This window comes from Plectropomus leopardus, chromosome 1 (assembly GCF_008729295.1).
Source record: "Plectropomus leopardus isolate mb chromosome 1, YSFRI_Pleo_2.0, whole genome shotgun sequence".
Taxonomy (NCBI): Eukaryota; Metazoa; Chordata; class Actinopteri; order Perciformes; family Serranidae; genus Plectropomus; species Plectropomus leopardus.
In genome coordinates, this window is record NC_056463.1 from 30501395 (window position 1) to 30529323 (window position 27929).

The 27929-nt window shown below is 39.9% G+C and overlaps 1 protein-coding gene across 1 annotated transcript in view; it reads left to right on the forward strand.

Moving 5' to 3' along the window:
- Window positions 1-789: 789 nt before the first annotated feature.
- Window positions 790-27929, forward strand: part of tox3 (TOX high mobility group box family member 3) — a 42484-nt gene continuing 15344 nt past the window's right edge. The window contains exons 1-2 of the mRNA XM_042488728.1: window positions 790-1249; window positions 24669-24734. Of these exons, the coding sequence (XP_042344662.1) occupies window positions 1148-1249; window positions 24669-24734 (168 nt within the window). The 5' untranslated portion in view covers window positions 790-1147. The remainder of the gene's footprint in view (window positions 1250-24668; window positions 24735-27929) is intronic.

Genomic DNA, 27929 nt, shown 5'->3' on the forward strand with positions numbered 1-27929 from the left:
CAGCTTAACCACTTGGGCGCCAAGCACATCATAACTAAGAGTTCCATTTTAACGCAGCACCTATGTAAATATTGCAGGCTAATTTTAGGCTAAGTGAGTGAAAACACACTGATTCTTAGTTTCAGGTGATGATACACTAATGAAAACATGATTATTAATATTACATTCAATTTTGCCAATAGACCCATAAATCCTACACAGTGCACCTTTAAAGTCGGTGCTCAGACAAAAAGACAAAAAGAGCGATTACAGGCATTATGTTTGTTTAAATAAAAACTGCATAAACATGCAAAAATTAGAAAATAAAGGGGGAAAAAAGACTCGTGTAATTGTAATTATCATATCCAACATGTCACATGGACTTAAATGCAGTGTTTTGTATGGGAGTGGCTTGGTGTGTTTGGGGAGTGGCTGGCGTGTTCACACATTTCGCCTTGTTCATCACTACGACAGGCAGAGCCGAGGGCTGAACTCATACACTCCAGTGTACTACATCATATCCACTAATTGCACCATCTGTGGAGTGTTGTTTTGCTTGTTTTACAAACCAACCAATCGCTGTATTTAGCAGATGGGCTCGCGCGGCCAAGCTAGCTTACTCAAACTGCTTCACCAACTAGTTTGCTAAGTTGGAGAATTAACTTCTGAGAGACACGGCGGAGGACACGGACACATTACTGAGTACAAGTGCTGTTTTGACGTGCGGACTTAGTTCGTGGTTATCATTACCACTTTGTTTTATTTTTTTCTTTTTTTTTTTGCTGCGTCTGAAGGGGGGGGGAAGGGGGGGGACCCACGCTCAGTCGCCGGTCTCGTGGCTTCTTTGTATACAGCAGCAGCTGTGTGTAAATGCATGGGCTCACAGCGTCTACCGCTGCTTGACGGACAGCTTCTTCGGCTCAGTCCATCATTCGTGCGGGCTTCCTCAGAGATGAACCGGCTGAACCAGGTGTAGAAGAGGAATATCAAAACTTTACCCGAACCCCTTTCCCCCCACCGCAGTGTCTCATTCACCCCAACAAAGCTTGGGTCAGTTTCACCGCCTCTTTTTCTCCGTGTCTCTCTGTGCGCTGGGATTGTAAACGGCAGAAACAAATTGATCTCCGTGCAGAGTAAAGGCTACAGCTGCGCGGCTCCCTCACTCATCATGGATGTAAGATTTTATCCGACTTCAGGTGGGAATTCTATTCCAGGAGAACCACCAAACCTGGATTTTGCCCACTGTTTGGGCTATTACAACTTCAATAAGGTGAGAAAACCCTCCGTTTTTGTGCTAGTTTTGTGTTGCGTGTGAGCACGCTGCTGAGTGCGCCGTAACTCCGCGCTGCTAATGAGTGAAAATCCGTCCAAAATGAAGCCGGATTGAAACTAAAGATAATTTCATTTTCTCAGTTTCCTCCACTTGTTTCCCTCGCACTTCAGCAACTAATCTTGTGTCTTTCTGGAGCTTCCTAATTAAGACTCCCCTCTCCTGCCACAAACTTTGCAGTTGTGTATTAGTGAAAATGCGAGCACAAGACAAGTGTAGTGACTTACTTTTGTCCTGCTCAGCCCCGGCCACACTGCACTGCCAAACTCTCACCAGAGTGATGTGATCCACAGTCATGGGCGCTGTTGGCGATACAGTTACATGTTCTTTAACATCACTGATGGATCATTGCATCAGCAGTCTGCATTACAGTGCATGCATTTCAATGCGATGAAAGTGAGACACAGTGTATCAAGTGTCAAATAAGATGCTCTGCTGGATTGTGATCCTGTTAGGAGAGCCCCATGCAGTTGAATACCATGTTGGACAAACACTCCTTTACCTTTTGGCATGTTGATTTGTTATTGAATTACACCTTTTTCTCTCATTACAACTTTATTTAACTTGCAGCACATCAGAGATAGTGTTGATAGCTTTTAGTGATAGTGTTGAAAATTAACTTTGCAGGTCTGAATATACCTACAGAAAGAGAAATAGACTGCACACTTTACCTGTTTATTATGATTGCATTCATAGTCAGCATTGTTGTGCACTTATCTTAAACCTTGCAAAAGACTGTCATAGTAATAGAGGTAGCCGCATGATGGACAACACAGTTTTATCAGCCAGCTCCCAGGTTTGACAGCCTATTTTTCTGCATTGTTTACAATTTTGTTTATTTACTTCCCTGAGACTGTATACAGGCAGCCCATTTTCAAAGGTGTGAATAAAAACATTGCTGAGATATGACAAGTTTAGTTTAGCTCTTTAATGCGAGGCAGAGGTTATGTAAAACAAAAATGACAGTTGGTTATGTTTTCTCACTGATGTAACACTTGAACTATTCGGCCCATTATCCATCAGGAGCTTGACTCCCTTGCACCCCGTCAAGAGGGAATATCACTTTGACAGACTAATGACACAACTGCAGCGTGCTGTTTTTGCAAAGTTTAAACAATGGTAGCCCCTGCATCCCCCACCCCTCTGCGCGCACACGTAAACACAGGCACACACCACCCCCCTCCCAAATTATTCAGCCCTATAGTGCTGTTTGCCCTTGCAATCTGATGCTGCTCTACACAGTTACCAGGTTTGTCTCACTGTTTCATCAGCTCTTTGTCATGTGGCCAAGTTGTCATATGTGCCCAATTTCATCATGTCTTCATCAGCCTTGAGAAATTTTAACTACATAGCTTTGAATTGGTGTAAGAGTCAAAGTGCGATTTTATTCCTGCTCATAAATTCCCCAGGTCAAGTGAAATTTTTCCATCTGTAACAGTAATTGGCCACAATGCAAAAAGGAGGCAGAGAGCGAGAGGGAGGGTGGTGAGAAGGTGCTTATCCAGTATCTCCACCAGTTATGTTGGAGAGAGAGAGTACAAAGCATGCATTTCATGCTAATTACAATGCCTTTCCATGGTGAATAAATAGGCTCTTTCGCATGCATCTTTTAAATAAGCCTCCAATATATTTGAATCAGCTCGCTGAAAGGTAGCACAATGCAGAGCGGTTAGTCATCCAAAAGATGTGGCTTGCTTACAAGTCCCACAGAACTGAAGCATTACTTCTTTAATCTATTTATAGGCTGTCACAGTACCTTTTGCAAATGGCAAAACTTCCACTAGATTCACAGTTTAGATTTGAAAACAGGCAATACCCTTTCAAAACGCTGGTACAGGAAATGTTCAATTTTAATGACAACAGAGACAGAAGGGCCCAGAGGCACTTTGAAACATCAGAGATTCTTTTAAATTTACAGAAAAATCCAAACGAGTGGCACAAACTTAATTAGGTGCTGCAGTCATGACTAATGAAGCTGCATGTTTTTTTGGCACTGAGATGAAGGAGGAACAGCGGTGCTGAGGAGAAACATGCTACAACTTCACACAGCTGAATACTCATAAAATAAATTCAAGAAAAATCACTCGCTGTAATCTGTTAGAATTAAACACGGCTCCTTTTATCATAACTCTCCTTCCAGCATATGTTTATTTCTGTGAGTTTTTACCAGTGTTCCAGTGGGGGACAGGGCTGTCACAGCAGGGCCTGCTTCTCTTAAACTACCTTTACTTAAGGTTGAATGAACACTTATCAGCTATGCTCAAGGGCACACCTGCAAGGCCCCTACTTTTACTGATTGGTTATGACTTCAGGTTGCTTTGTTTTCATTTTATCTTTGATAATGACTCTTGGTTTTACTGGCTCTTTGGCTTGTGTTAAGAACACCTGGATGTAGTCAGTAAAACATATCGTAGCTGCCTTTTAAAGTTTAGCAAACTTGTTCGCGTTTGTCCAGTTTCTCTTTTTTTGGTGATGCCAGTGATGCGAGACAGTTTAAGTTATGTGGGCTTTTCTGGGCAAGCTCCTCAGTTAAAGCAGAGCATAAACTAAAGACAAGGAGCTGTTTGGCTTTGACTGGTTTTGGTATTTGTAAAAGTCAAATGTGATTGACTTTAATAGTTTCATGAAAGGAACTCAGTGTTATTCCAATATTTATGGCCATCTGGTCTGTTTTTAAGGTTTAATAATGTTTCAGATACAGTATCCATTTAGTGTGGGGTTTCATTACCTCCAGGCGCAGGGAGACTTTAATTACCAACAGATGTTAATACAAAGTCTTCACCTGCACTGGCGCTAACACTTGAGGTTTATTTGTAAAACCAGCACCACTGAGACATCATAATTCTTCAGGATTTGACCATACATTATTTTAATTGCCGAAGCATACAAACATATAAACAAATAGCATCATAGCACACTGTAGATGGAAATATGCAAACTAAAGTCAACCTTTTAACCTACTCCATTATTGTTGATGTGAAGCGCTGTGAAGGGACATACAAATGTTCTGCTTAGTAAAACATTTCAATAGGCAAGGACAGGTTATCATCAAATTTTGAACCAATGGCAACTTCAGTTAACTTAAAATTAAAATCCTTCAGATTTAAATGAATGTCAAACCCTATTATTTATTATTTTTTTACTATTTCTGGTCAAAATTTTTCTCACAATAGACTTTGAGTTATTTAAATTCAGTAATTACTTCAGAACAAAGTAGTTTTTATTGGTAATGGCGGAGTCCACCATTTTGGCACCGGATTAAAAGATAGTTCATTAAAAATGTGCCCAAAAAGAGATCCTGGCTTAATATCACCAATAGCAAGGTCACCAACTTTGCTGTGCTCCACTGTTGTTGAAAATAACTCAAACCATATTCAGTACAAAATTGGATTGCAGTCATAATTATTACTGACTGACTTCTTTATTAAAACAACTTTTAATGGTTTGTTTGGTTGATGTTGTAAACAAATTCACTGGTTGCTCCCCTGTGGTAATTCTGTCAAAGTAGCTGCTTGAGTTGTGGTTTGTAATAAACCACACTTGCTGTTAACAGTTTAACCATGGTTGTTGCCAAATCAACCATGTCTATTTTATGGATTACAACTTGAAGTGGATTATTTTTAAAAATAAGATAAATCCTCTATTGTTGCACAAAGTCATCTTTTTTACTTTTTAAACTGAAAATTGATTTATTTACCATTTACCTCATATTTTGTCAGCCATTCTTCTGTGATATGAAAGAGTACTGTGCTGTAAAAACAATAATTAGGAAGTTGTTCAGAGCCTTAGACTTGACATGATGATTTACAGCTTCAGCTGCAATTATCAGAATATTTTACAGAGAATGTAAAATGTGTTGTAAGTGAAGCAGAAGCCTGCTCATGGTTCACGGGCCCTAATGACCCATGCATATATAGGGAAACTTAAAACAGCAGAGATTAAAAGGACTGAGGGAGGGACCTTAGTGAATTAATGTACTTCTACAACAACAAACCCTTGGGCAGAAACCTCTCATTGTGTCCAAACTAGAGCGACCCAGGCCTCTTTGGACTTCGCTGTGCTTTCTGCTTCATCGGGAGGGAAGGGGTTAACACTCTTCTCAACCAGGGGGCCTTGTGCATCTCTCCAGTGTACACAGCTGGTGCCATTTCATCACACACATTCTAAACATATCCAAACACAGCTTTAAATGTGTGTGTGTGTGTGTGTGTGTGTGTGTGTGTGTGTGTGTGTGTGTGTGCGTGTGTGTGTCTTGGGGGGTGGGGTGTAACCTCACAGGCTGTCTGCTTTGTCAAACTCAGCAGTTGATGGATATGACTTCAAGGTGCATGCTAAATGTTTAAACGTCCAAGAAGTGAATAGCTGATGTGTTTTGCTGAGTCTTTTAATTGTAGCTTGTCAGGAGATGTAGTTCAACAGATTTATTAAACACCTAATTTTCCCACTGAGATTACACAGTGTTATTTTTAGTCTGCCCGCTTGAAGACACACTGTACTTGGAGTTCCTGCCTCTAAGACTGACTGCTCTGTCTGACAAACTGCGCTACACATATGTCTCCACAGGGCAGATGTTAACATTTGTTAATCCGCCGCTCTCCGCTTCCTGCAGGATGTCTTGACACTTATTACTGCTGAACAAAGCTGATGATAGCATAACATGGATGCAGGAGCAATAGATACATAATGTTGGAAACTATATTGTTTATGAAATCTGACTTTTAATGGGCTCTCTGTGATTATTTCTGAAGAAGAGACCAAAACTAGAGCTTTGCAACCTCATATTCAACTATGAGCCTGATAGTTTCTGATTGCTGTGGCACCACATCATCATAGCTGTCACTCTCTTAATTTTGTTGATCTCAATTAGATGTTGACATTTGGCACGTATACTTGCACACACACATTGAGTTTGTTTCTGGTCATTTTGTTTTACCAGTATAATCTGATGATCTAAACCAACAGTCTGGACCTGTGGGAAACATAAGTCCAGGTTGTCTGCTGTGTTTATGAGGTGGATATGAGAAAGGCTCTGAAATCTTAGACAGACATAGACCATTACCCAGATCAGCACTCGTAAAGACCTTCTGTAATCCTGCCATCACTGCTCATAAATTCACTTCATTACATCCCTGTGTACATTACTCAGTGTGGTTCATTTAGGCAGACCTCACATTCTTAAGTTGTTTCTCAACTGGTGGTTTGTGGACATAGAGGGTCATATGTCCTGACTAAAAAAATATCTTGATCTACTAAGTTGGCCCCCATTTTTGTTGTCATGAACACAGGCAAAGTGGAGCTCCAGTTTAAAACCAATCTATTCTCTTATGTTTGTCCTTTAGGATTAACACTGGCAGCGATGTGACAGTCTCTACTATTTGTCCCTGCCTGGCTGTTAAAGAAACATCTATATCAGTGATCCAAAAAGTCCACAAGTTAGGCTTTTTTGATATTAGATTTTTTCATGTTAAAAAATTGCAACTAAAGCAATGTGTTCATCAAAACGGGCCACCATCATTCAGTCAGTTGCCAATATATTTGTACATCTGTGTGTCCGCTACATTCCCCAAGCTCTCTTAGCCTGTTTTAGTCTCATAAATAAACAAAATAAAACTCACAAAATGTCAAAAAAGAAAAGAAATAGTCCTTATTGAACAGAAAAGTACAACAATTACCAGCTGTATGTAAACATATGCTGGCTCTACATGCTGTTTTTCCCCCACCGTCTCACTCCGCCATTGCTGGCCTCTTTTTGCAACTGGGTTTTCTCACTAAATGAGAGTCTGTCGCTGAGTAGAGTTCCATAGCCAGACCTGTCTTAACACTTAGTATTAGTGGCGCGCTGGCTGCCCACTGAGCTGCAGCTTTCTCGTTCTTCGGTGGCAAATTAGCAGAATTAAATAGCAAAAAATTAGTAAAAAATTAAAACAATAGCCGATATATTAGCCCAGTCGCCCAACCCAAACCATCATCCATCAAGTCATGCAAGTGCCTAAGTAAAAATGTTATCTAGTGATTTAAATGCACTGTATATGTACAATTATCTTTCTGATCACTTAAACAACTTTCCCCCCTAATTTTTGATTATAACATCCACAGTAGAGTTTAGATGCAGTACAGTACAATCTGCTACTTCTCTTGTAGTTAATTGTCTCCAAAATATGTAATAATTTGATGCATCAGAATGATGCAAATGACACATGACACGGTAATAACCCAAGTGTTTAATATATTTTGATGATAATGAAACTGTGTATACCATAAAAGAGAAATCCACAGTCACACTCAAACCTATTTAAACATGTTTTTGAGAGGCGATTCGCAAAGCTGCAAAAGCCAAGCCTGCTCCAAAAACAGACCAAACTCATCTATGAGAAAGTTTTTAACCTTACCTGCAGCCTGTATAGAAGAAGAGTAGATGACACTGTCAAGGTCAGTGAGGGAGAGAGTTTTAGGATTGGATGATCTTAAGATAAGACTGAGATACCACTTCACTGAAGTACCAAAAGCACTTCAGTTACTTGAGTTTTGCTAATTTGTATATATGTCACTGACATGAGAAATAGTAAATCTAATGTTTGGGTTAGTTTATCTTTTAAGGTCAAAGGTAAGATTAAACCCCTGTAAGAGTTTGAGGAGTTCTTATATTTGTGTGAATACTGTGCCCCCTTGAATTAAAGCAGGGCCCCCACAAGAGATATTTTTCCACCATGATAAACTGTTTTAATCTGGTTTTGGCTCACTACATCTTTGACAGCCTCAACCTTGCTGACTTATTAAAAGGAAGGGAAAAACTCCCTGTGCCCCAGAAAACTGCTTTTACCGTGAATTAAGCAGTTTTCAAAAGGACCAGTCAATCACTTCTGTTTGGCTGATTCAATAAGTGTTGTGTCCCTTTAGTGGTTAGCCTCGCTGTTAAGACACATTCATTTTTAAAGCTTTCCAGAGAGGCAGCCATTCCATGTTTCATAGATCTAATGTCCAATTCTCTTAATGGGCTCACAGACTGTATCAAAACATTCAGCTGTTTTCCTTTTAACTTGACTTGCTTGACTTAAGCCCCTCTCCTAAGCTCTTTTCAAGGAGCATAGGCCACTGATGAATGTCCTCTGTCTGTTATGGGTAATATTTTCAAGGCAAAACTAGCTGAAGTCATTGCGGCTATGTCTATATTAGACTTCTTTCCTCTAGCTGTTCCTGCTATTTACTTTTGAAGTCCACTTCCAATTGGGTAAATGTAGAATATCACATTTTCAAAATGTAGATATTACTCCTGTAACCCATAAATTAATCTTGTCAACCAAACAAGAATTATTGTCTAGGTGTAGGATTACTCTCTGTACTCCAATTTAACTGTGACCAGTCTGACTAAAGCAGCCCACTCATAGAAATATTAGTCACTGCTCCAGCAAATGTTCATGTATCAGGTTAAATGTGAATATATTTCTCATTACAAGTATATGGGCTGCAGGTGTGTGTAGTATTACATGTTCCACATTGTCATTAATCCACCCTCTTTCACCTGCCCCCTCCTACATGACACATTCCCATAATGCAGCATGTTACCAGGTTGCACTAAGAGGACTGACAATAGTAGCAGGTGTGCAAATATCCCTCAGACCTGAGGAACAAAGAGCTTAAATAATGGGGGTAAATAAAAGTTTTATTTGAATGGACAAATAGATGGCATGTTGGAGGCAGAGTTCGGGAAAGAATGACTTTAAATACAGCCTGTTTATCATGCAATTAAACATGCAGGCATCACTTCAAAAACATAACTCTTATAAAATAGTCTTGCTGCTTACAGGCACTGTTTTGTTTCCTTTTTGCTTGATTCTGTTCATGCTACTTGAATGGTGTCTTTTAGATAGTTGTGATTGTCACACTCCCTGTCAAACATAAAGTCTGTTTGTTGCAGTTGGATAATGTTAATGTCTATCACAGCAGTTACTCTACCATAGCGATAACACTGCAGCCTATGAACCCCCTTCCCCACCTAAATGAGCTATAATAGTCTCCTAGAATAGGAAAACTGCCATCTCACTGTGCCACAGTTTGATTGGATCTTTTATACACATGCATTAGACTGATATTCCCTGGCGTGTGTACTTTTGTTTTTTGCCGTAATTCATGTTCATGATGATATCAAGAGCTCAATAGAGTGCACTGATGGAGGATTGTCTCGCTGTACCATAAAGTCTCGGAGGGAAATAAAACAGCTGCTCTTAGAAGAATATGTTTGCCCTTTATATCCTTGCCATACTTTGTCAGAAATGTCTTTGTATCCATCTTAGAGAACAAGTTCATGTAAAAAGGCCCTTGCTTAAGCTATCAAAAAACAACTACTCTTTACTCATTTATGTCTTTCTTTGTATTTCTGCCCTCTAATTCACTGCCATTGTTCCACTCTTGCTGAATCACAAATTCATAGAGTTGTTCCAATACCAATGCCAACATTGTAAAAAAAACTCTGATATTCCTCAAAACACGTGATCAGGTGCTGGCTTGTAAACAAGTCTATGCAGTGATCCAATGCCATTATTAATATGATTTAAAGTAGTTTCACACTTAGATAAAACAGCATTAGTCTTGGTACACTACTGCTTTAGAGCGACAGAGAAGAATTATTTTTTGTTAAAAAGTTAGCAAGATGTAGAACTAGATAATAAAATAAAAGAAAGTTCTATGGTGTTCATTTTCTGTATGTATTTGTTCATGTTTTACAAAAGGTTTAACCTGAGCCATGTCTTACTACAATGATAGCAGTCATTTCACATCCATACAGAGCTTGTAGTACACCGCTGTTTTTTATTATTATTATTATTATTTTAATGCAGTGGTATCGGATAGTTACTCCATATTGGCTGATATGCAAGTTTAGGAATCGGAAATGGTACCAGGAAGGAAAAAATGGTACTGGAACATCTCTACTAATTTATCATTTTAACAACCATTTTTACAATTTCTTGCTACAAAGAACTTTTGTCTTCATGCAGACTGAAAACCTGACTTGAAGTGTTGGACGGGACTCACTGACCTTTTCCAATATTGATCTAAGATCACAATCTTTTCCTAACTCTCAACCAAGAGCTTTTAGTTTCCTAAACATAACCATAAAAATGTTAATCATGCTTTAGTTGCCAGCACTGATGGTTTAGGGAAGACAAATCAAAGATGTCCTGCAGTGAATACAATTTTTAGAAAACCCTGTTGACTCATTACATCATTCTTACATCATTCTTTTGGCTATAATTGCCTGACGATTATCTTCATTTGAATGAGCAAAGCTCTCAACATGTTACTTAAGTATCACTGCTTCGAGGATTCTTTATGTCAGTCAGATGAAAAACATGCAGTATTCATGAATCTGTCTTTATTTAGTTACACGATCAAAAGGAACAATGGACATGGCCTCAGTTAATGCTCCAGCCATGTAATAAAGGTCCAGTCCCTGAAACCTCAATCGGGATCGTGAATGGGATCCATGATATCCTTGAGCTGACTTCAGATATTTTTGGGGGTTGATGTTGCGGCTCATTCACAGCATGTCCTTGTTTATTGTGATGTGTGTGTGTGTTTCTGCTGGCTCGCGGACTCTCACATGTGGTCATAGCGCGGGATGGCAGAAGTAGAAACAAGATTAAGGTCTGTGAGGCCTCAGTCTTGGCAGGGTTTCCCTCCCTGGACTGCCACCGACGATTCTTTCAAATGACATTCCTTCCAAGGAAACTGATCTAGTTCCTCATCTTTGGAGGTTCTGACTCATGGTTTTTAAACTTTTTAAAACACCTGCACAGTCTAGAGAAAGGGATTTCTGTCTCTTTTTTAAATAGGCTACACTACATTTGTGTCTCTCCCGCTGATAAACAAGAAGAGAAGCTGAATGATTACACTGTTTCAAAGGCATTACAGGCAGCTGATTAAAGTGTTAGGTCGGAGTTAGCCAAGGTTAACCGTCCATAATGAAACACTTTGAAAATAATGATACGCTGCATGGTTTTATGAGGGCTTGTGGCTGCTCAGCTCAGCAGTGGTGACCTTCAGCAGTTCCACTAGCTAATCGGAGCGATTCCTGCAGCACCCCTGTAGTTTCGAGACTCCATTACCTTCTGATACGCATCTAGGAGAGCAGACTTCGTACAAGGTCTGTCTCTGTACCCATTCTTGTGTCAGATGGGGCTGACCGTCTTCACTTTCATCCTCAGCTACTGCTTTGATTTGTCAATGTGGATATGTGGCTCAGCAGGCCAATATGAAGTTTAACATGGCGTTTTACACTGAAGTCAATCGGCTGCCATTCATCTAGAGAACTGAAATTAATACAAAGTGAAAGGCACCATTCAACCGCTATAGTGCTTTCCTAACCAGGTTGCATAAAAAAGATAATTGTCTGAGCAATATTACATCACTTTTGAGTATTTGTCATCTGTTATTGCAGGGCATGTGGCCTTTTATTACAAACAGCTGCATATTGTACACCTGGGTAGTCTGGATTATACTCCTGCCAATACTTAAAGTTTCATATTGAAAACTGGCTGGCTTCCATGCTATATGGTTACTGAATAAGTAATACCTATCTAGAAAGAGAAACAACAATATTAGCTTTGGCTAAAAAGAATAATATTTAAGGGATATTATAGTATATGTGGACACCATCTGCTCTCTCTATCTGAAATGTGTCTGGCTTTTCAATACAAGATAAAACAGACTTGTTATTTCTTATGGATCATTGTACAGTGTCTTTGTGTTTATGTGATTTGTTGTTTATCCTAGTGAATTTACATGTCTAACCATTATGTCATATTTACTTTACAATAGAATACTAAAAGGGTGTGTTAGTATACTCAGAAGACTGCAAGGTATATTGGTTACTGTCAATTATGTACACTTCTGCTTTAGGAATTGTGTTTAACTGACACAGTGGTTGCTGGTAATTACTGATTTAAAAGCCAGCCATTTTTGTTTAAATATATATGCAATGGAAATGGCATCCCATAGAGTTGTGTAAATTAGTGCATTTTAAGTAATTTGCTCATTTGTAGGGGGTTGAGTATGGGGGATGCATGTCAATGCATAAAGAGATGTATTATGCTGCTGGCATGCTGAACACACTGAGGCAAATTCCTATCAGCTTTTTTTTTATTTAGCAGTGAATTGTCACCAAATTTAGCTGAACATGTATCAACATGTACCCAGCTTCCAATAAGATTCCCAAATTACTCAGTCCCAATGTAGTCACTGATTTATGTTTGATTGTTGTGAGGTGAAATGACATGTAAAAAGACAGCTCTATGTTCAGCTTCACTATTTGTATTGATATTTTCAGAAGAATACAGTCCTAACAGGAACTAATTAACAAATAAGAATAATTGCCCAGTTCTTTCATTCATCACCATCGTCTCTCATAACAGGCAAGCTTCAAGCAGGAACAACAAAGTAGTACATAAATCAAAGTAGTTTCCTTTGCCAAGCCAGAACCCCTTGGGAGGTACCTTGGTGCTTAATTAAAATCCAGAAGGATCATGTTTTAAGTGTAGGTGAGCGAGCACTGAATAACAATGACAAATCATGCCCCAGAGCATTAGTGGTGTGTTTTGGAAAAGAATAACAGCATCTCTCTTTTTTTGTCTGTACAATATAAATGAGATTCAATGTGAAAGAAAGATGTTTTCAGTGCAGTTTGGCACCAGGGCTGTGGTAAATATAGCCCTTCCTGGCTGCAGAACCTGCCAAAACCAGCATTGACGTATTAATCTCCTAATTACCCGTACAGGATTATAATGAAACAGCTCATTATTAGACATTATTTGATGGCTTACCCTTTTCAGTGTACTGTTTATCACCCCCTTTTAAGCCTTGCAATCCTTCACATGTATGGGGCAGCTACAAAATCTCACCATACTTTTGTCAAACTGTCATTCGTCATCATTTATGCTTTTGACTTGTGAAAGGAACACAGTAATATTAATAACTTACGTGATCCTGGTTAACTTTTAGCAGCTGCGGCTGTGACAGCTACGGAAAATTACAAATTAATGGTACATATTAAAATGTAGTATACAATTTGAAAGGGTCATAGATTCAGCAAGCTGCCTTAGCAGTTAAACAGCAAACTCTATCAAAGTCTTGCTAGGATTTACACTTTCAGCATCTCTGCATCATCATTGCAGTTGGGGAATGACTGTAACAGCACTGTGGTAACAGTTTCTACCTTTATATAGTATATTTGTGACATCACAACTTCCAGGAAGTTCTGACGCCTTGTTTAAAGGCACAGTTTTTGCATACAGACAATGTGCATTTCTTGGTGGATTTAATGTTTTTATACTCTCCCGGTATTTTTTAAGTACCTATACTTGCTTCATAATAAAAAAAGACAGAAATCTGACTTTTTACAATATGAGAACTTTAAATTGTAATTTTATGTGCAGCGATGCATTTTGTTAAACTTGCTGAACTTGTTTTTCTAGAGGGAGTCCACATACAGTAAGTACAAAATAAATGGTTAGATTTCTGTAATTTCTAGCAAAATATCAATAGAGCATTTAAAAGCCTTCATATCTTATAATACAAAATTAATAGTGGCACTCAGACATTTGCATCAACATTCTCTATATTGTGTATATCATTGGATGTCAGAAGCCACGATGGTAGTCCTCGGGGCCATTGTCTCTGGTCTCTGAGTTTCTAGATCTGACAGTTCTGCAGTGACCAGGCCAACTGACACTGACTGGTCTCCGGGCTACAGCCAGACACTTTGGTAAATCATCAGATAAAACACGATGTGGAATCACATTTTCTAGGGACGGCAATCGAAATATGAACTGGCCTACATACTGCTGTTTCTGCCAGCGTCATAATTCTGATGTGCACCGGCTCTTAGGAAAGGCTAAAAAAAGAAAAGTACATTAAAAAGGGGAATGTGTGTAGTTATCAGCAGAAAAAAACCTCTCTCCCAAGTCAAATCGGCTCAATTACAGAACTCTGGAGAGCTATCCCCAAGCACCCCTTCCATTGGCTAATCAGTCACAGCAAATTGCAGTGGTGAATATTTCAGACTCGACAGATTTGAATAAAGACATCATGATTATTTCACTGTTGTAAAGTTCCCTCGAATAATCTTAGAGGCCTTCAGCCGGAGCCAGCATAAACTGCATAACTCCTGATTTAAGAAGGGGGAAAAAGTCGAGGGAGAAAAGCAAACACAAGGGCTGTCAGTCAATGTGGCAAGCTAATTGGGTCGATCTCTTTAGCAAAGATGAATGAAGAGATTAACTCTCTGTGTCCAGTGAATCTCCCCCTATGGCTCCAGGTGAATTAGCTGATGACAAGTTGTTGGTGGGAATTCTGGTTCTCACTTTGACTTAAAGCTGCATTCAGTATATTTTTTTGCCATTAAATTCTTTCTTTGTATACTGATTAATTGGATCGATTGTGGATCTTTTAAAAGTATTTTAGATTATAAAAGGTTTAGTTCTGTTAATTACAAGTTGTTCAACAGGATACCAGGTGGTTTGGGCTACAATAGCACGGGTTCTTATGCTCTGTGCCAAATATATATACTGGCAGAGAATTGGAGAAGAGCGTCAAACATGGGCCTAATGAAGACAAATGAAGAGTGATGGGAGAACATGTGCACAGGAAGGTGTGAGTGCAGAGCAGACTGTGCCCTGCTCTCATTTATTTTAGAGGAGAAACTCACAGCATGGGCCTAAAATAGAGGTCAAGGCTCAAATACAGAAAATGTCAGTGACCCCTTTTTTTAGTCGCCTACACTGGAGAAATGGGATAAAAGTGCTCTGAGGGAGCTGTGGCCAAAGGAGGAAATCAATACAGCTATAAAGGGGGGTTATACAAATACAACGTCTATGGTTATTTTCAATTGTAAAAAGACAGATTAAAGGTTATTTTCTTGTGCGTTTTCATGCACAGTAATGTTGGATGAACAGGTCAAAACCGCATCTACAGGAAACAACTAATAACACGTGTTTGTGTACAGTATTTTGATTTAAAATCACCCTTTCTCTTACTGCAGTGTGTACATAATGTAAGATGTGTGTGACAAATGGATTTTTCAGCAGTTTGCTTGATAGCGTCAGTAGGGAAATTCAGTCGGGAGAAAATGGTTGCATTTGATTGGCCACACACTGACATGTGTCATCAACAGTAAAGATTTTTGCATTGAGCTTTCTACTTTTTTCCCTATGTGTGAACACTTTGCTAACTTACCTTGTTCTCTTAAAAAGAAAACACCACTTCAATACACAGCAGACCTCCAGGTTTCTGTGTGCTTTTGATCTCCAACCTGTCATTTCACACAGAGTAAAAGAAAGTAATTTTTTTGCATTATGACTAAAAGATGTGTAGTGTGTCTTTGTTCCGAATCTCTTTAAATGTCAGCGCGATGATATGGAATCAAAGTTGAAGCTTAGTGTTTGTAATTATTCAAAGCTGGTATCTTAATCTCACACTGCTTTTGAAGTAGGAAATGTTAAAGTGACATTTTGAGTTTAAATACTGTTAAAAACATTAGTGAAGCACTTAGCCTGATGGTTGCTGTCATGAGAAAAACAATGTGTGCAACTCAACAGCCGTCAGGTTTGCTAATGATGTCCTGGTGTGCTGTCAATCTAGCAGATGAACGGACAATAGTATGCCAAGGAGAAAATGCTTGAAATAGCTAATTGCTTCTAAGAGCCTGCTCAACCATTCTGTAACTACTATGTGTTCACAGATGTCTTTTCCAGCTGCTATTTCATTATGGAGCTCAAAGACATTACAGGCGCAATGCACTGGCTTTCTTTATGAGCCTTTGTTGTAGCACATCGAGTCATAATGATTATAGATACATTATTGCAACCACAGGAGGAGGGGGAGAGAAAAAAAGGCACGTTCAAAACACAACATCTATATGTGTGCATCTTCATTATTTCACCTAATATACCCCCGCCGTTAATCGTTAATCTCTGCCAACTTGTTGATTGTCAGTTTGAAGACACATTTCTGGAGAGGAGCCCGAGAGTATTTGCAGCCGGACCTCTGTCAGGAGCGCCAAGCAACACAGCCACAAATTGGAATGTGGTACAGCTCTGGGAAAGCAGCCAAGATTTAAATTAGACAATAACCTCTGCTCTCTCTATATTGCCTCTCTTTTCCAGCTGCAGGCCTAGCCATTTGTTTAATACAGTCAGCCCTGTAGTATATAATAGACTGATATATGAGTCACCGCTCAGCAGTTTGTGTTTTTCAGATTTACAGAGATTGAACAACTGGTCGGTTTGTGCTTACTGTGGGCTTATGGAAAGAATAACAGAAAAGACACAGGTTGCACACAAACTTGGAAGGTATTGTGCCTGTAGACAAAAGAAGGTTTTAAAATCTTTAACTTTACCCAAGAATTCGGATCAGCAAATAACTGGAGAGGACAAAGAAACTTAAGATTAAACATCCAAATGGCTGCACAAATTTGAATTTAACTTAATACCTTTCAGGGTGTTTTTGAAAAGATTTCCCATAACTGTTTCAAATGTCGTAGCCCCTAGACATGAAAATTTTCATTTTGTAGACTGTTTATTTCTGTCAGGTTATCTTTATTAACATCTTATATCATTAATCTTGAAAGAAGAGAAACAAAGCCAATTTCGCCACTAACCCAAGTTGCCCAGGTGAATGCTTTAACATTAAGGCCTTTACTGATTTTAATATCTTGATGTTGCTTTCAATACTTTGGTATAAATATGTTATCTTGTGCATTTTTGTGGAAATATTTTCTGCCATTACTAGATAAGAAATAGAGGATTGTGTCGAGTCCATCACTAAAAGCTCTTGACTGTGCACATTCTCAAAGCCGGTTATAATGAGTGTATTAGCCAGTAACGGCAGTACAGGGAATAGAAAAATGCATCTGTGCTGCAAGAGCAATAAGAGAGGACTCAACTCCCAGCAGCTTTCAATAGAGCTTTATGGGAATCCAAGTACCAGAGCTCATAGCCATCTGACAAACCTAGAGAAGAAGCACAACCATCACCATTATTGCCGCGAAAAACAAGCCCATTTCCAGTGGCAGAAAGCAGTTTTTATTCTGTATGACATTTAACCATGTAATTTTAAGTTATTAGCTTGCTGAACCCCCCACCCCTCTCGGCAACCTCTTGCTTTGTAGCGAAGAATGGCAAGCAGAGCGGAGTAAGCTTGGTTAAAATCCACACCTCTGATACCATCTTGAGTTGGAGTTGCTTCAAAGCTGCGGAGTGTAAACAGCCTTGAGACATGGCTTAACAGTAAAAGCAAGACAACACCACCAAGCCAAGCCTTTCTCATGTTGCTTCCTCAAGAGCTGTGTGTCCATGCAACAGCAGCCATTGTGAGAAAGCTACACCATGTTTCTGAGGCCCTCTCCATTGCCTAAGCTCCTTTGTGGCTGTGGGCCAATGGCTTTGCACCCCGCCAGATCAAAGATGGAACCCCATTTAGCTCGCGCTTTCTTTTAGGATTTGCTCTTGAGAGTACAGAGCACACTCAACAGCTTGGGAAAAAAACGGGATGTTGGATGTTGACCTGCATAGTATTGAGACTTCTGGGCTCAGGCTATGGATCCATTATGACAAATGCTAAGACCATCTTTGTTTTGGCAGCATTTGTAAGTCCAAGGCCTTAGAGAAAACACAGCTATGGTGAACCCCAGTGTATTTTAGTGTCATTGTGTAACATGGTGTTGGATGTGGCCATGCTACAAAATCATGATGTTAAAGTGTAAATGTATTACCACTGTTGACTCTTAAAATCAACATTTACTCATGAAACTTGATAACAGAGAAACCTAGTGTTTTCTTAATTGTCAATGATAAGAAAAATGTAAGAGTTGTCTAATGCTTAGCAACACTTCCAGTGTGGGACTAGGGATGGCAGTGTCAGTTGGACCGTACACCAGTTTGGTCTAGAGCTGGACCCGATTTGTTGTTTGGGTAGGTATTGTGTTTTCAGTTTTGGGATTATGATATTCTTTTTCATTTTTCAAATTCTTTCTTTGTTTTCTTAGTGAATTTTCAGGTGTTGTCTCAGATTTGTAACCTATTAGTTATCAAGGTCTATAATTTAACCATAATAGGGTCTCGTTCAACCAAACCCATGGGATTACAAACTTGCATAAAGCACATTATTTCTTTTTTGGAAAATAGTTGTATTAACAAATAACAATACAAACAACAATGCTGTAAAAAACGGTATCCTTAAAAATAATATCTTTAAATAAATCGACACGTGTTGCAGCATTATGCCATTATATTCACTGACCATTACCACCATAGCACCAGAGGCAAAAAATGGTATTCAGGATGGCCCCATGTTGTTTTCACACAGAAATACTTCTATTTCCAATAAATATTCGATGGATTCATGGTCAAACATTACCTGCTTAACATCAGCAGGCGTTTTTATGGTGCACATGTTAGCATGTGAAAGTTAGCATTTAGCTACATGCATTGCTGATCCGATGTCTGGCCTTGCTTTGCTGTGCTTCTAAATTTGGAGACCCTTTATTAAATAACAACATATGGATAAAGATTCCAAAATTACTTTGGTATTGTGTTCCCTTTCAATGCACTAACCAAAGCAGCAAAGCACTGCTGTGCTCAAACACGGGTGAAAGAATGTTTCAACAATTTACAACATGTGTTTTAACTTGTTATAAAATTTGAGTTTATTCCAGTAAAACAGTGTGTGCCAGAAGACATCTTTTCTGCCTGAACTAATGTATACACTGATGCAGTGGACCCAATTAACCTCATTCTCAAATACTTTAAAAGCAATGCAAAGATCTCACAAATACTGTTTCACCCCGGTCTGTTTGTGCCTCCATGTTATCACTCTCGCACACTGCGTCTGTGCTGAATATAAATTTAGCCCCAAGGAATATGCTGAACGCACCAACTATAGCTCGCCTCTTACTGTCTTTCAACACTGCCATAATGACTGGGTAGCTTGAAAAAACATAATACATATTTGCTGAGCTGTGAAATCACTTTAAGTTTTTCCTTTATTTTGATAGTTAAGCTTGTCATTTTGGTTGGATATGCAAACTTAGTTTCATGCCCCGTGACTGTACCATGTAGAGTAATTTGAAGAACAGAGGCTCTGCTTTGTAGGGCTTTGCTCATGACAACATCCATGTGCAAGTTCTTTCTCATATATTTTAGAGGCCTTAGTGATGAGATCTTTGCTAAAAGTTAATGGTCCAAATTTCAACCTTAATTCTATACATGTTTATCATTCTCAGATCACATACTAAAGAAAGGCATTGTTTGTCTAACATACCAGTAAACATAGCGTCTTGTGTCAGGTTTGGTATCTCCACAAGGGTTTAAACTTCTAAGACCTGTCCAGGGCTGTGTTTACTAAAGCAGAGCAAGCTGTGATGACACCAGTTCAGGCCACAGCGGTCAGCATGGTGTGAGAGTGGAGATAATCAGCAAACAGCCTGAACAAAACTGTCATCAGCTTGATTCAAATCCCAGATAAGACCTCGACTTTTTCTCACGCCGGATCCTCTGCACTACTGCGGCGGCATTCACACTGAGAGGCAGAGGAAGAGTGAGATGCTTACAATGAACTTCCCCTCAATGCTACCTGATGTAGTTGAGAACCAGCAGTCCTAATGGTGGAAGACAGTGCTGGGCTGGGGGAGTAATGATTTTAGCTTTAAACTGAATTACCAATCGATTCGGCCTGCAGATCAGAACACAGGTTGCGAGCCGACTGCGTGGCCATGCTGTGTTGTGGAGTCGCTTTACAAATTGACTGCTGCAGACATAGGAGGAATATATCTATATATGTCAGCTTGGCGCTGCATGCGCGACGGCCTGCTGGGCGTGAATAGGCCTTCTGATCACCAGAGAGGCAGCTGCGGAGTGTTTATGCTGAATTGGGTTGTAAATGAGCATGTATTATTTGGTGAGGAGGACCTCGGGAATCAGAAGATAACTTTTCCAGAGGGCCTGACAAGGATTGCAGGAAAAGAAACAGTGCTGTTCTTTAAAGCCTCCGATCACAGAACAGGAAGCTCCAACCTGGTGGTAGGCCGAGCTTTAACGGAAATTGCATAAAATAATACATAGCAAATTACTACTGGTTTCTCAGGATTGGAGGTTGAGTTTTAACTGTGGTGTTTTCGCTGAGTTTTATGGAGACCACTGGAGAACATATTAGCACAAGTGTCATGTTACAGAGAACACATGCTAGGCTGTGATTACTGAGCTCAAGCTGAACTGTAAAATCGCTTGTCAGCAGTTGATATGTTTCTGGAAAAGCCTGGGCTCTTGATTGAATTAGTTTGGTGGTTTTCAGCGGGGAGGAAGAATGTGTCCAATTTGGTTACCTGCTGACAGACAGCACTGATGTTGTGACTTTTTCATCGTTCTTTAAAACCAGGGAAAAGTTTTCTGGGTTTGTTTTGGAAATGCAGATCTATCAGATTTTCATTATTTTATGCTAAAATGCTTCATCATTTTGCATCCTTCCCAGTAATTCTTTATCATATGCTCACCAGTGACAAAGCAGTATTCAGTGTTCAGAAGAGAAGGTATGGGCTGTTTATTTTCCATTTGTATGCATGCAGAGATGGCAGCTGTGCTATCAGAGGCTCTTCAGCCGTGTATTCTGTGGATCTTGGTTGTCCAGTTCATGTTTACTGATAGGATCTGTGTGGTTACTCCATCATATTGGGGGTGAGATGGGGTCATGTTGGTCCAATATTGTGTTCACCCTGAGGTTGAAATAATTTTGTTTGCTATTATAGCTGTAAAACACCTTATTTCCCACTGGATATTCTTTCATACAAATATTCTTGCACTGGGATTTAAAATGTGGTGGAGAAAGAAATCAAGCATCAAAATTACACTGGCTTCAGTCAGAAAAATAACAAATGTGCAGTGCGAGCTTATGTCTGTTGTTTAGAATCTGATTGTCTGCTTTGTCTGATAACTGAAGCTTTCACAATAATTCAAAGAGTGTCTTTTATCTTGGCTTAGAATGAAAAGAAAGGCAGCACTGTGCATTTACAGGAAAACCTAGAAATTCATATTCATCCCATTCACTGCAAGGTTGCTTGGTTTTCTGTCTGCCTGCGATCATGCAGACAGTGGAGTCTTTTCACGTTAGGATCAGGGTCCATGTAAGCTCTTAATTCGCTCCTGTTAAACAGTTATTGAAGAAATGTGCTGGTGGTGCAGAAGGAGAAATAAAAACACTGAGTGCCCAGTGTTTGCTCTGCCATGTAGCCATGTCTGGCTCTCTGTGCGACTCATATTACAGAGCACCTTTAACCGTGAATTCACTCTGTTAATAAAAGCCTTCTACCCCACAGCTACTTTAAAGCACTCTTTTCTATGGCTTCCCGTTGGGTCCGTTCTCATAGTACATGACTGCTTTTTGGAAAAGTGAAAAAGTGAGATGCTTTCTTGGATGCATGTAACGTCACTGCCTGAGCTGTTGCTATAGTGCTTGACCAGACATTTGAAGTCAGTTTATTGTGTTTCAGAGGCTTTTATTTTGGAAAAAAATAAAGATATTCAGCTTCTTAAATTACCTCAAGTTTTCATTCATGTTACATCTCTTGATTCCAAAATGCTTTTCCGTGCAGTGACACACACGGTTGTTTGGCCCCTCACATGGCAACTCTCGTCTAGCTAGTCACATCATTTTAATTACAGAGCCTTCATTGTCTGCGCTGACCCATTTTAGCACGGTGCCTTACCGTCAGCTGCGTGGTCCCTCCAATCAGACTTAATTTCATCTGGCATTTGACTCAATCGGCACTGCAGCGAACATGAGCTGCGAATGCCTCCCTCCCCAAAAAATGAATTGGGAATAACAATAATAATCTCCACTCCCTGCTCTGGTCGTCTGCCGGGCCTCTGGCCCTGGCTGCGCCGCGACATGGTACAGCTTTTAATGGTGAAGATTGATACCGGTGGCTGGGGACATTTCTTTGGGATGTTAGTCACAGATCTCGGAGGAGACATGGAACCGCTCTTAAAGGGCCCTGGAAACACAGTAAAACATGACTCAGAGAGACAGAGCCCAGGGAGTTTCACACCACTAATTAGCACTTGGACTTAACTTGATTGTGTTTTCTCTAATGGAGCTAATGTGATTCGCTTAATGTCCGCACTTACAGTATGTATTTCAACCATACCTCACAATGTGGAATTGGGTTTAACACGTCGCCTCCTGATTTATAAGCACTTGCATGCTCATGAAGTGGTCATCCACATTAACCACTGATGCGTAACATGGCAAGTAATTGAGTGTGACCGAGAGGTGCCACCAAGAAGTTTGCAGGGAACCTGAGACAAAGCCGCTCGCAGAAACATTTCACGGCTTGTATATTCTTTCACACAACAGGCCGGAAAGTATACAAGCGTCTATATTTAAAGTAGCATAATGATTTCAGATCTGTGTGTATTCCTCTGGGGTTTACCTGAATTCTCAGAGAACTATTTACAAAGAAGAGCAGTTGTGTGCTCACTCTTAAAAATCGTATTCACATCCAGAGAGACACAGGGCTAGAAGAAACAGAGACAGCACTGCACAGAGCCCTATCTCCCCCCACAATCAGAACAATGTTCCTAGTGCTTGAATAGAGAGGGATATCTCCGAGACTTCAATTTGTTATCTAAAAGCAGAAGAGGGACGGAGTAACACTTCCGAGATAAGCCCAGCATAAGGTTAATTACCAGCCGAGTGGCTGACGTAACCCATCCATGTCATGTCTCAAAGTTACACACAGCTGGGAAGTGAACAAGTGCTAGCTATTGACAGATGTTTCTCACTTGAGGTGTGTGTGTCTTTATACGTCTCTGTGTGTGTGAATTTGTGCAAACATGTAAACCCCCAGTGCTCTAGTCAGATATAGTTTAGTGGGGCAGTTCCAGGTAAGACGGCACCGGAGGCCTCGACAGCACAAACCACCTGCTTCAGCAACTGCTAGCAGAGCTTGTGGCTCCCTTTCTCATTGGTGCGTAACACTGTTAACATTGCTGCTGATTCCCCTCTCTCTCTCCAGGGCATAGACTAATTAATGGATACCATTCGCAGTTGATTAGCAGCAGTTCTTTCGGTAATTACATTCGCATACTAACCACTCAGAAGAAAAGGAGAAGGAGAAAAAAAACACAAAGGGCTAGAAAATATATTAATGCACTTCTCAGTTCACTCTGATCTTAATTTGTTTCCACTATTGTTTGGCTTCTGCTAGGATAAGAAGCCATTTTTCCTCTCTCTCTTTCTCTCTCTCTCTCTCTTTCCGTCTATTGGAGTTCTTCATCTCTCATAATGTTTTAAGAGAGTGACTTTGTAATAAACACACAAAAGAGATTACTGCCGTGCTTTGTTGAAAATGTGTTCTCAGTGGAACCTCATGAAGACGCAAACGCGCTGTGACTCTTTCTCCTGCGTGCCGTGTAGGCTGGGTTTTTGCACTCACTCACTCACAGAGAGGTGCATTGTGCTCCTGGGCCCAGCTGCTAGCCCATAATTCTTCATTCTATGTCCCATTGTTCCTACCTGTCAGCATGATTGTGTCTCCAAAGAAAGGAAGTGGCTGCCATTTTGCCAGCAGGCTATGTGTGGGTTGGGAGGGGCGGGGTATGTTGTGAAAACATGTTATTTCTAACCAAAGTACAGTGTTTTAATAGGCTATCAGCTGTCTTACACACTAATGTGTCTTTACAGTGTGGCACCTGCAATTTTAACACCACTTGTTAATACTCTCATATCAACTCTGATAGTGACAGCTCGAGTAGAGTGCACTTGTGATTTCTTGCAATTAAACAGAATAGACTCAAAATACATATACGTTAAAATCAGATTCTTCATGAGGATGGATACATGTCCAAATCGCGTTGCTGCGATCATTTGTAAAACCCAGCTCCAGTTAACCAAAAAATGCACTCAAACCATATTAAAAACACTCCACCTCCTTATTTCTCCTCAGTATCTCTCCTCTCCCATAGTTTATTTGAAGTTAATAACCTGCCACTGCATCTTGATACTTGGCTTTGTGATGCAAACATATCCTTAATTGCCATCCCATATGAGCTGAATAGCCAGACCAGATTCTCATTACCCCGATTTGAATTGGCCTGGGCCTCTCACATGCCTCTCGTCATGTCACAATAATGGTAGGGTGGCAGAATGCGCTCGCACACGTAGAAAAAAGGGGTTAACTCCATGTGTAAACATTGAGAGCCAAGTGTGACAATCGGTTTGAGTGACAGGTGTCCATTATGAAAGGGGAGCGCTCGAGTTGCGCTGGATGTTATCCGGACACCAGGAGGCTGATTGTGGTTTTTGTCTTCATTTGCAGTTCCAGAATAACAACAACTACATGAACATGGCGGAGGCAAATGGAGCCCTGCTTGCTGCTGGTGATGTGAGTATATTTTACTTTTTTTCCATATTTAAATCATCTTATGAACATGGGGAATTAAACCTATGCAAACATACGCTCAAATACAAATGCAGTTAAGAAAAGTGGAGTAAATGTGTCGTACGTATTATCTAAATATATTTTTTTCATTTTGTTAGGCCTTTTCATAGGTATCTTGTATATAAATTATACCTCTCTTTATCAATATTTTGATGTGGATCACGATTTACCATTTAGAGGTCCAAGGTATATGATTCCAAGGGATATATTGGCAATTATACTTGTATAATATAATATTATGGTGTATAACCATTTTAAAATGAGAATTGTTGTGTTTTCATTACCTAAGAATGAGCCGTTTATATCTATATAGGGAGTGGATCCTCATTCACGGAGATAGCCATGTTGCACCGCTATGTTTCTACAGCAGCCCAGAATGGACAAACCAAGGACAGGGTCTTAGGGACAATTGCAATTGTGCATTTTTCGTCTTTGCATTGTTGCATCGGCCTCTGCAAAGCATTAAAACAAAAACACAGATTTTTATTTTTTTTTTGCTTTCTTTTGCTTTCTTCAGTGTTTTTACTGGTTTAAATCAACCACTCCATTTGTTTGAGTGAAGAAGAGAGCTCTCAGATTGACTACCACTTAAAATCTCCTGAACAAAGAACAGTAAAGGAAATCTAATGGGGAGATGTTTCAGTTGGTTGCAATCTGAAATCCTCACCAGTAGATGCAACTAAATCTCCCTAAATCTTACATTCTGGACCTTTAAGGAAGTATAAATGGTCAAAGTTAGCAACAGTAAAAGACAATATGTAGAGCATAAGCCCTATATGTCATGCTGCAAAGCCCTCTAAAGCATCCATAATGAGAAACTCTATTGAATTTCTCTATGTTTATCATAGGTAACATTATTTTTATTGCCTGAAATGCTGCCTGTCCTGAGACCGACAAAAGACAATAAGCTAACAGAAAGATGAGTTGGCTCACACTATATTGTCTCATAGTAACTTCTGAGAGCTGATGCTGATGTGATCTGACTCTCTTGACTGCACTCTGTTTGAGATAATGTGATATCCCAGAAAGCTGAGGTTATGAACACCTGTTTTCTTCCTCTTTTCAAAGACATAATGAAGGAGCCCGAAGAGGCTCTATAGTTCTGTCACTGCCTGTCTGCAAGCATTTACAAAAAAAATGAAATATCACCAACAATCTGAATGTGTGGAGCTGCTGGAATAACTGTGCACTGTACTGTTGCGTGAAAAGAAAGAAGGAAATAGTTGTTTCACTGGAGGCATAAAACCGCCTTGCTGAGCCATAGTAGTCCTAACAGTGTGCTAAATTTACCCGCTCTATTCCCCCTCCACCCACTCCGCTGCCCTGTCATTAGAGACAAGTGCACCAAAAATACCCGTCATCCTCTGTGGTTCAAACGGGCCAATCTCATCCAGTTTAGCAGGAGAGATTGATCTGGCTTCAAAACCCACAGCAAAGCATCATCACACAGCTCCAAAACAGTGAGATGGATGTCACTGTTAACCCTATTGTTTTCATTAACGTCACTCGGGACATTCAAGCTGTGACACAAGTGTTTTGAGTGCGTGTGACCTCATGTACATAAAGAGGCGGCTTCACAAAGCCACAGAGTGTCATGGAAGAAGTTTAATTTTCCCCCACATTTACGTTGAGTGGGTGCTTCCTCTGTATCCACTGGCTGCTGAGGCCCACTGCAGCGGGGACCACGCCGACACAAGCTGCTTGGAGAGCGTTCAGCCCCCAGCTGTGAGGGCCCACTGTGGCAGTCAGGGAACAGGGGGATGGGCTGGAGAGGGGGGGGTACTCCTTGATAAAAACAGCCCAGCTCATTTGCATTTCATCAAAAGGAACAACTGTTTCCAGTGTTAGGGCACAGATGGTATTGTGCTTAGGAGAGAGAGAGAAGAACAAGAAGTCTCTAGCATAGGTTTTTCTTTTGTCGGAGTGCGCAAAGTATTGTTTGCTGCAACCTGGGCTAAAGTAAGATTTATGTGACTTCCACTTTGAGGTTTCACACTATCTCCACTGTAATGCTATATTAATCTACTTAATGTGTCTGCCTTGGGCTGAGGGTACAGTGGGAAAGGAAGTCCTTTATGAGGGCTCCATGATGAACAGCTAACTTTGACAGCAGGCTAAATTTATACCACCACATTTGGTTAGCTATTGTTTTGAAATCTAACCAGAGGGCTGTGGCTTAAAAAGATGCACACTTATGAAGATTCACTCCTACTTTGTGTGTAGATAAGATACAACTTTATTTATCCTGAGGGAAAATGCTGTGCTTCAGTTGCAATGCAAAGTTAGAAAAGTGGAGATAAAAGCATGCAATGTATTCAACTAAAATAAAAATAGCAGAAAAAAAGCAAATGTATAGAAAATATTGACTACAATATACAGAAAATATAAACTAAATATAAAACTAGCTAACAGTAAAATAAAAAATATAAAAAGTAGTTTACAGTAAGATGAAAATAATTTGACTTATTTAAAAAAAAAAAAAGCTAACAGTAAGGTGCAATTATGTGCACATAGCTACACTCTTCTCAACTGAAGTCACAAATGAGGTGAACTCTAGTTATTAATTGGATGTGCTCAAATTTTTGGTCTGAACATAAAGCTTCTGTTGTTAGGAAGGCTATAGCTTGTTTTCATAGTCACACATAAATTCTGAGTCTGGCTTCTAAGTCCTGCTTGCAGCAATAATTGCATTTGTTGAACATGTGTTTCAGGCAGGAAAAAGTACTTTTTAACATATGTCAGCATGTTACAGGAGTCACAGGGCTGAATGGTTGCAGATATTCTTTGCCTGCAATTCGCTTTCGAAATTTAAACTATACCCAGCTTTTAGTTCAGTTGCATTTTGTCGCAGAATCAAACAGCCACAGCTTGTTGTGCTTGGAGCAGCCACCACAGCTTTCTACAGATCTCACAGGGAGTTCGCTGCAGGCCAGACTTCGCTACTGAGTGGTGTCTTTACAGCATGAGTAACACACCTTTTTTTTTAAACAAGTTTACTTGTTTTCCTGCAATACTTTGTAAAAACAATACGTAAGTTAGCACCAGTGCGTACCTGCGACCAGATCTGACTGCTTTTACAACCGTTAACAGCTTTAGCTCTTTGCTTTCCAGCCACATGTTGTATTACATGAAGAAATT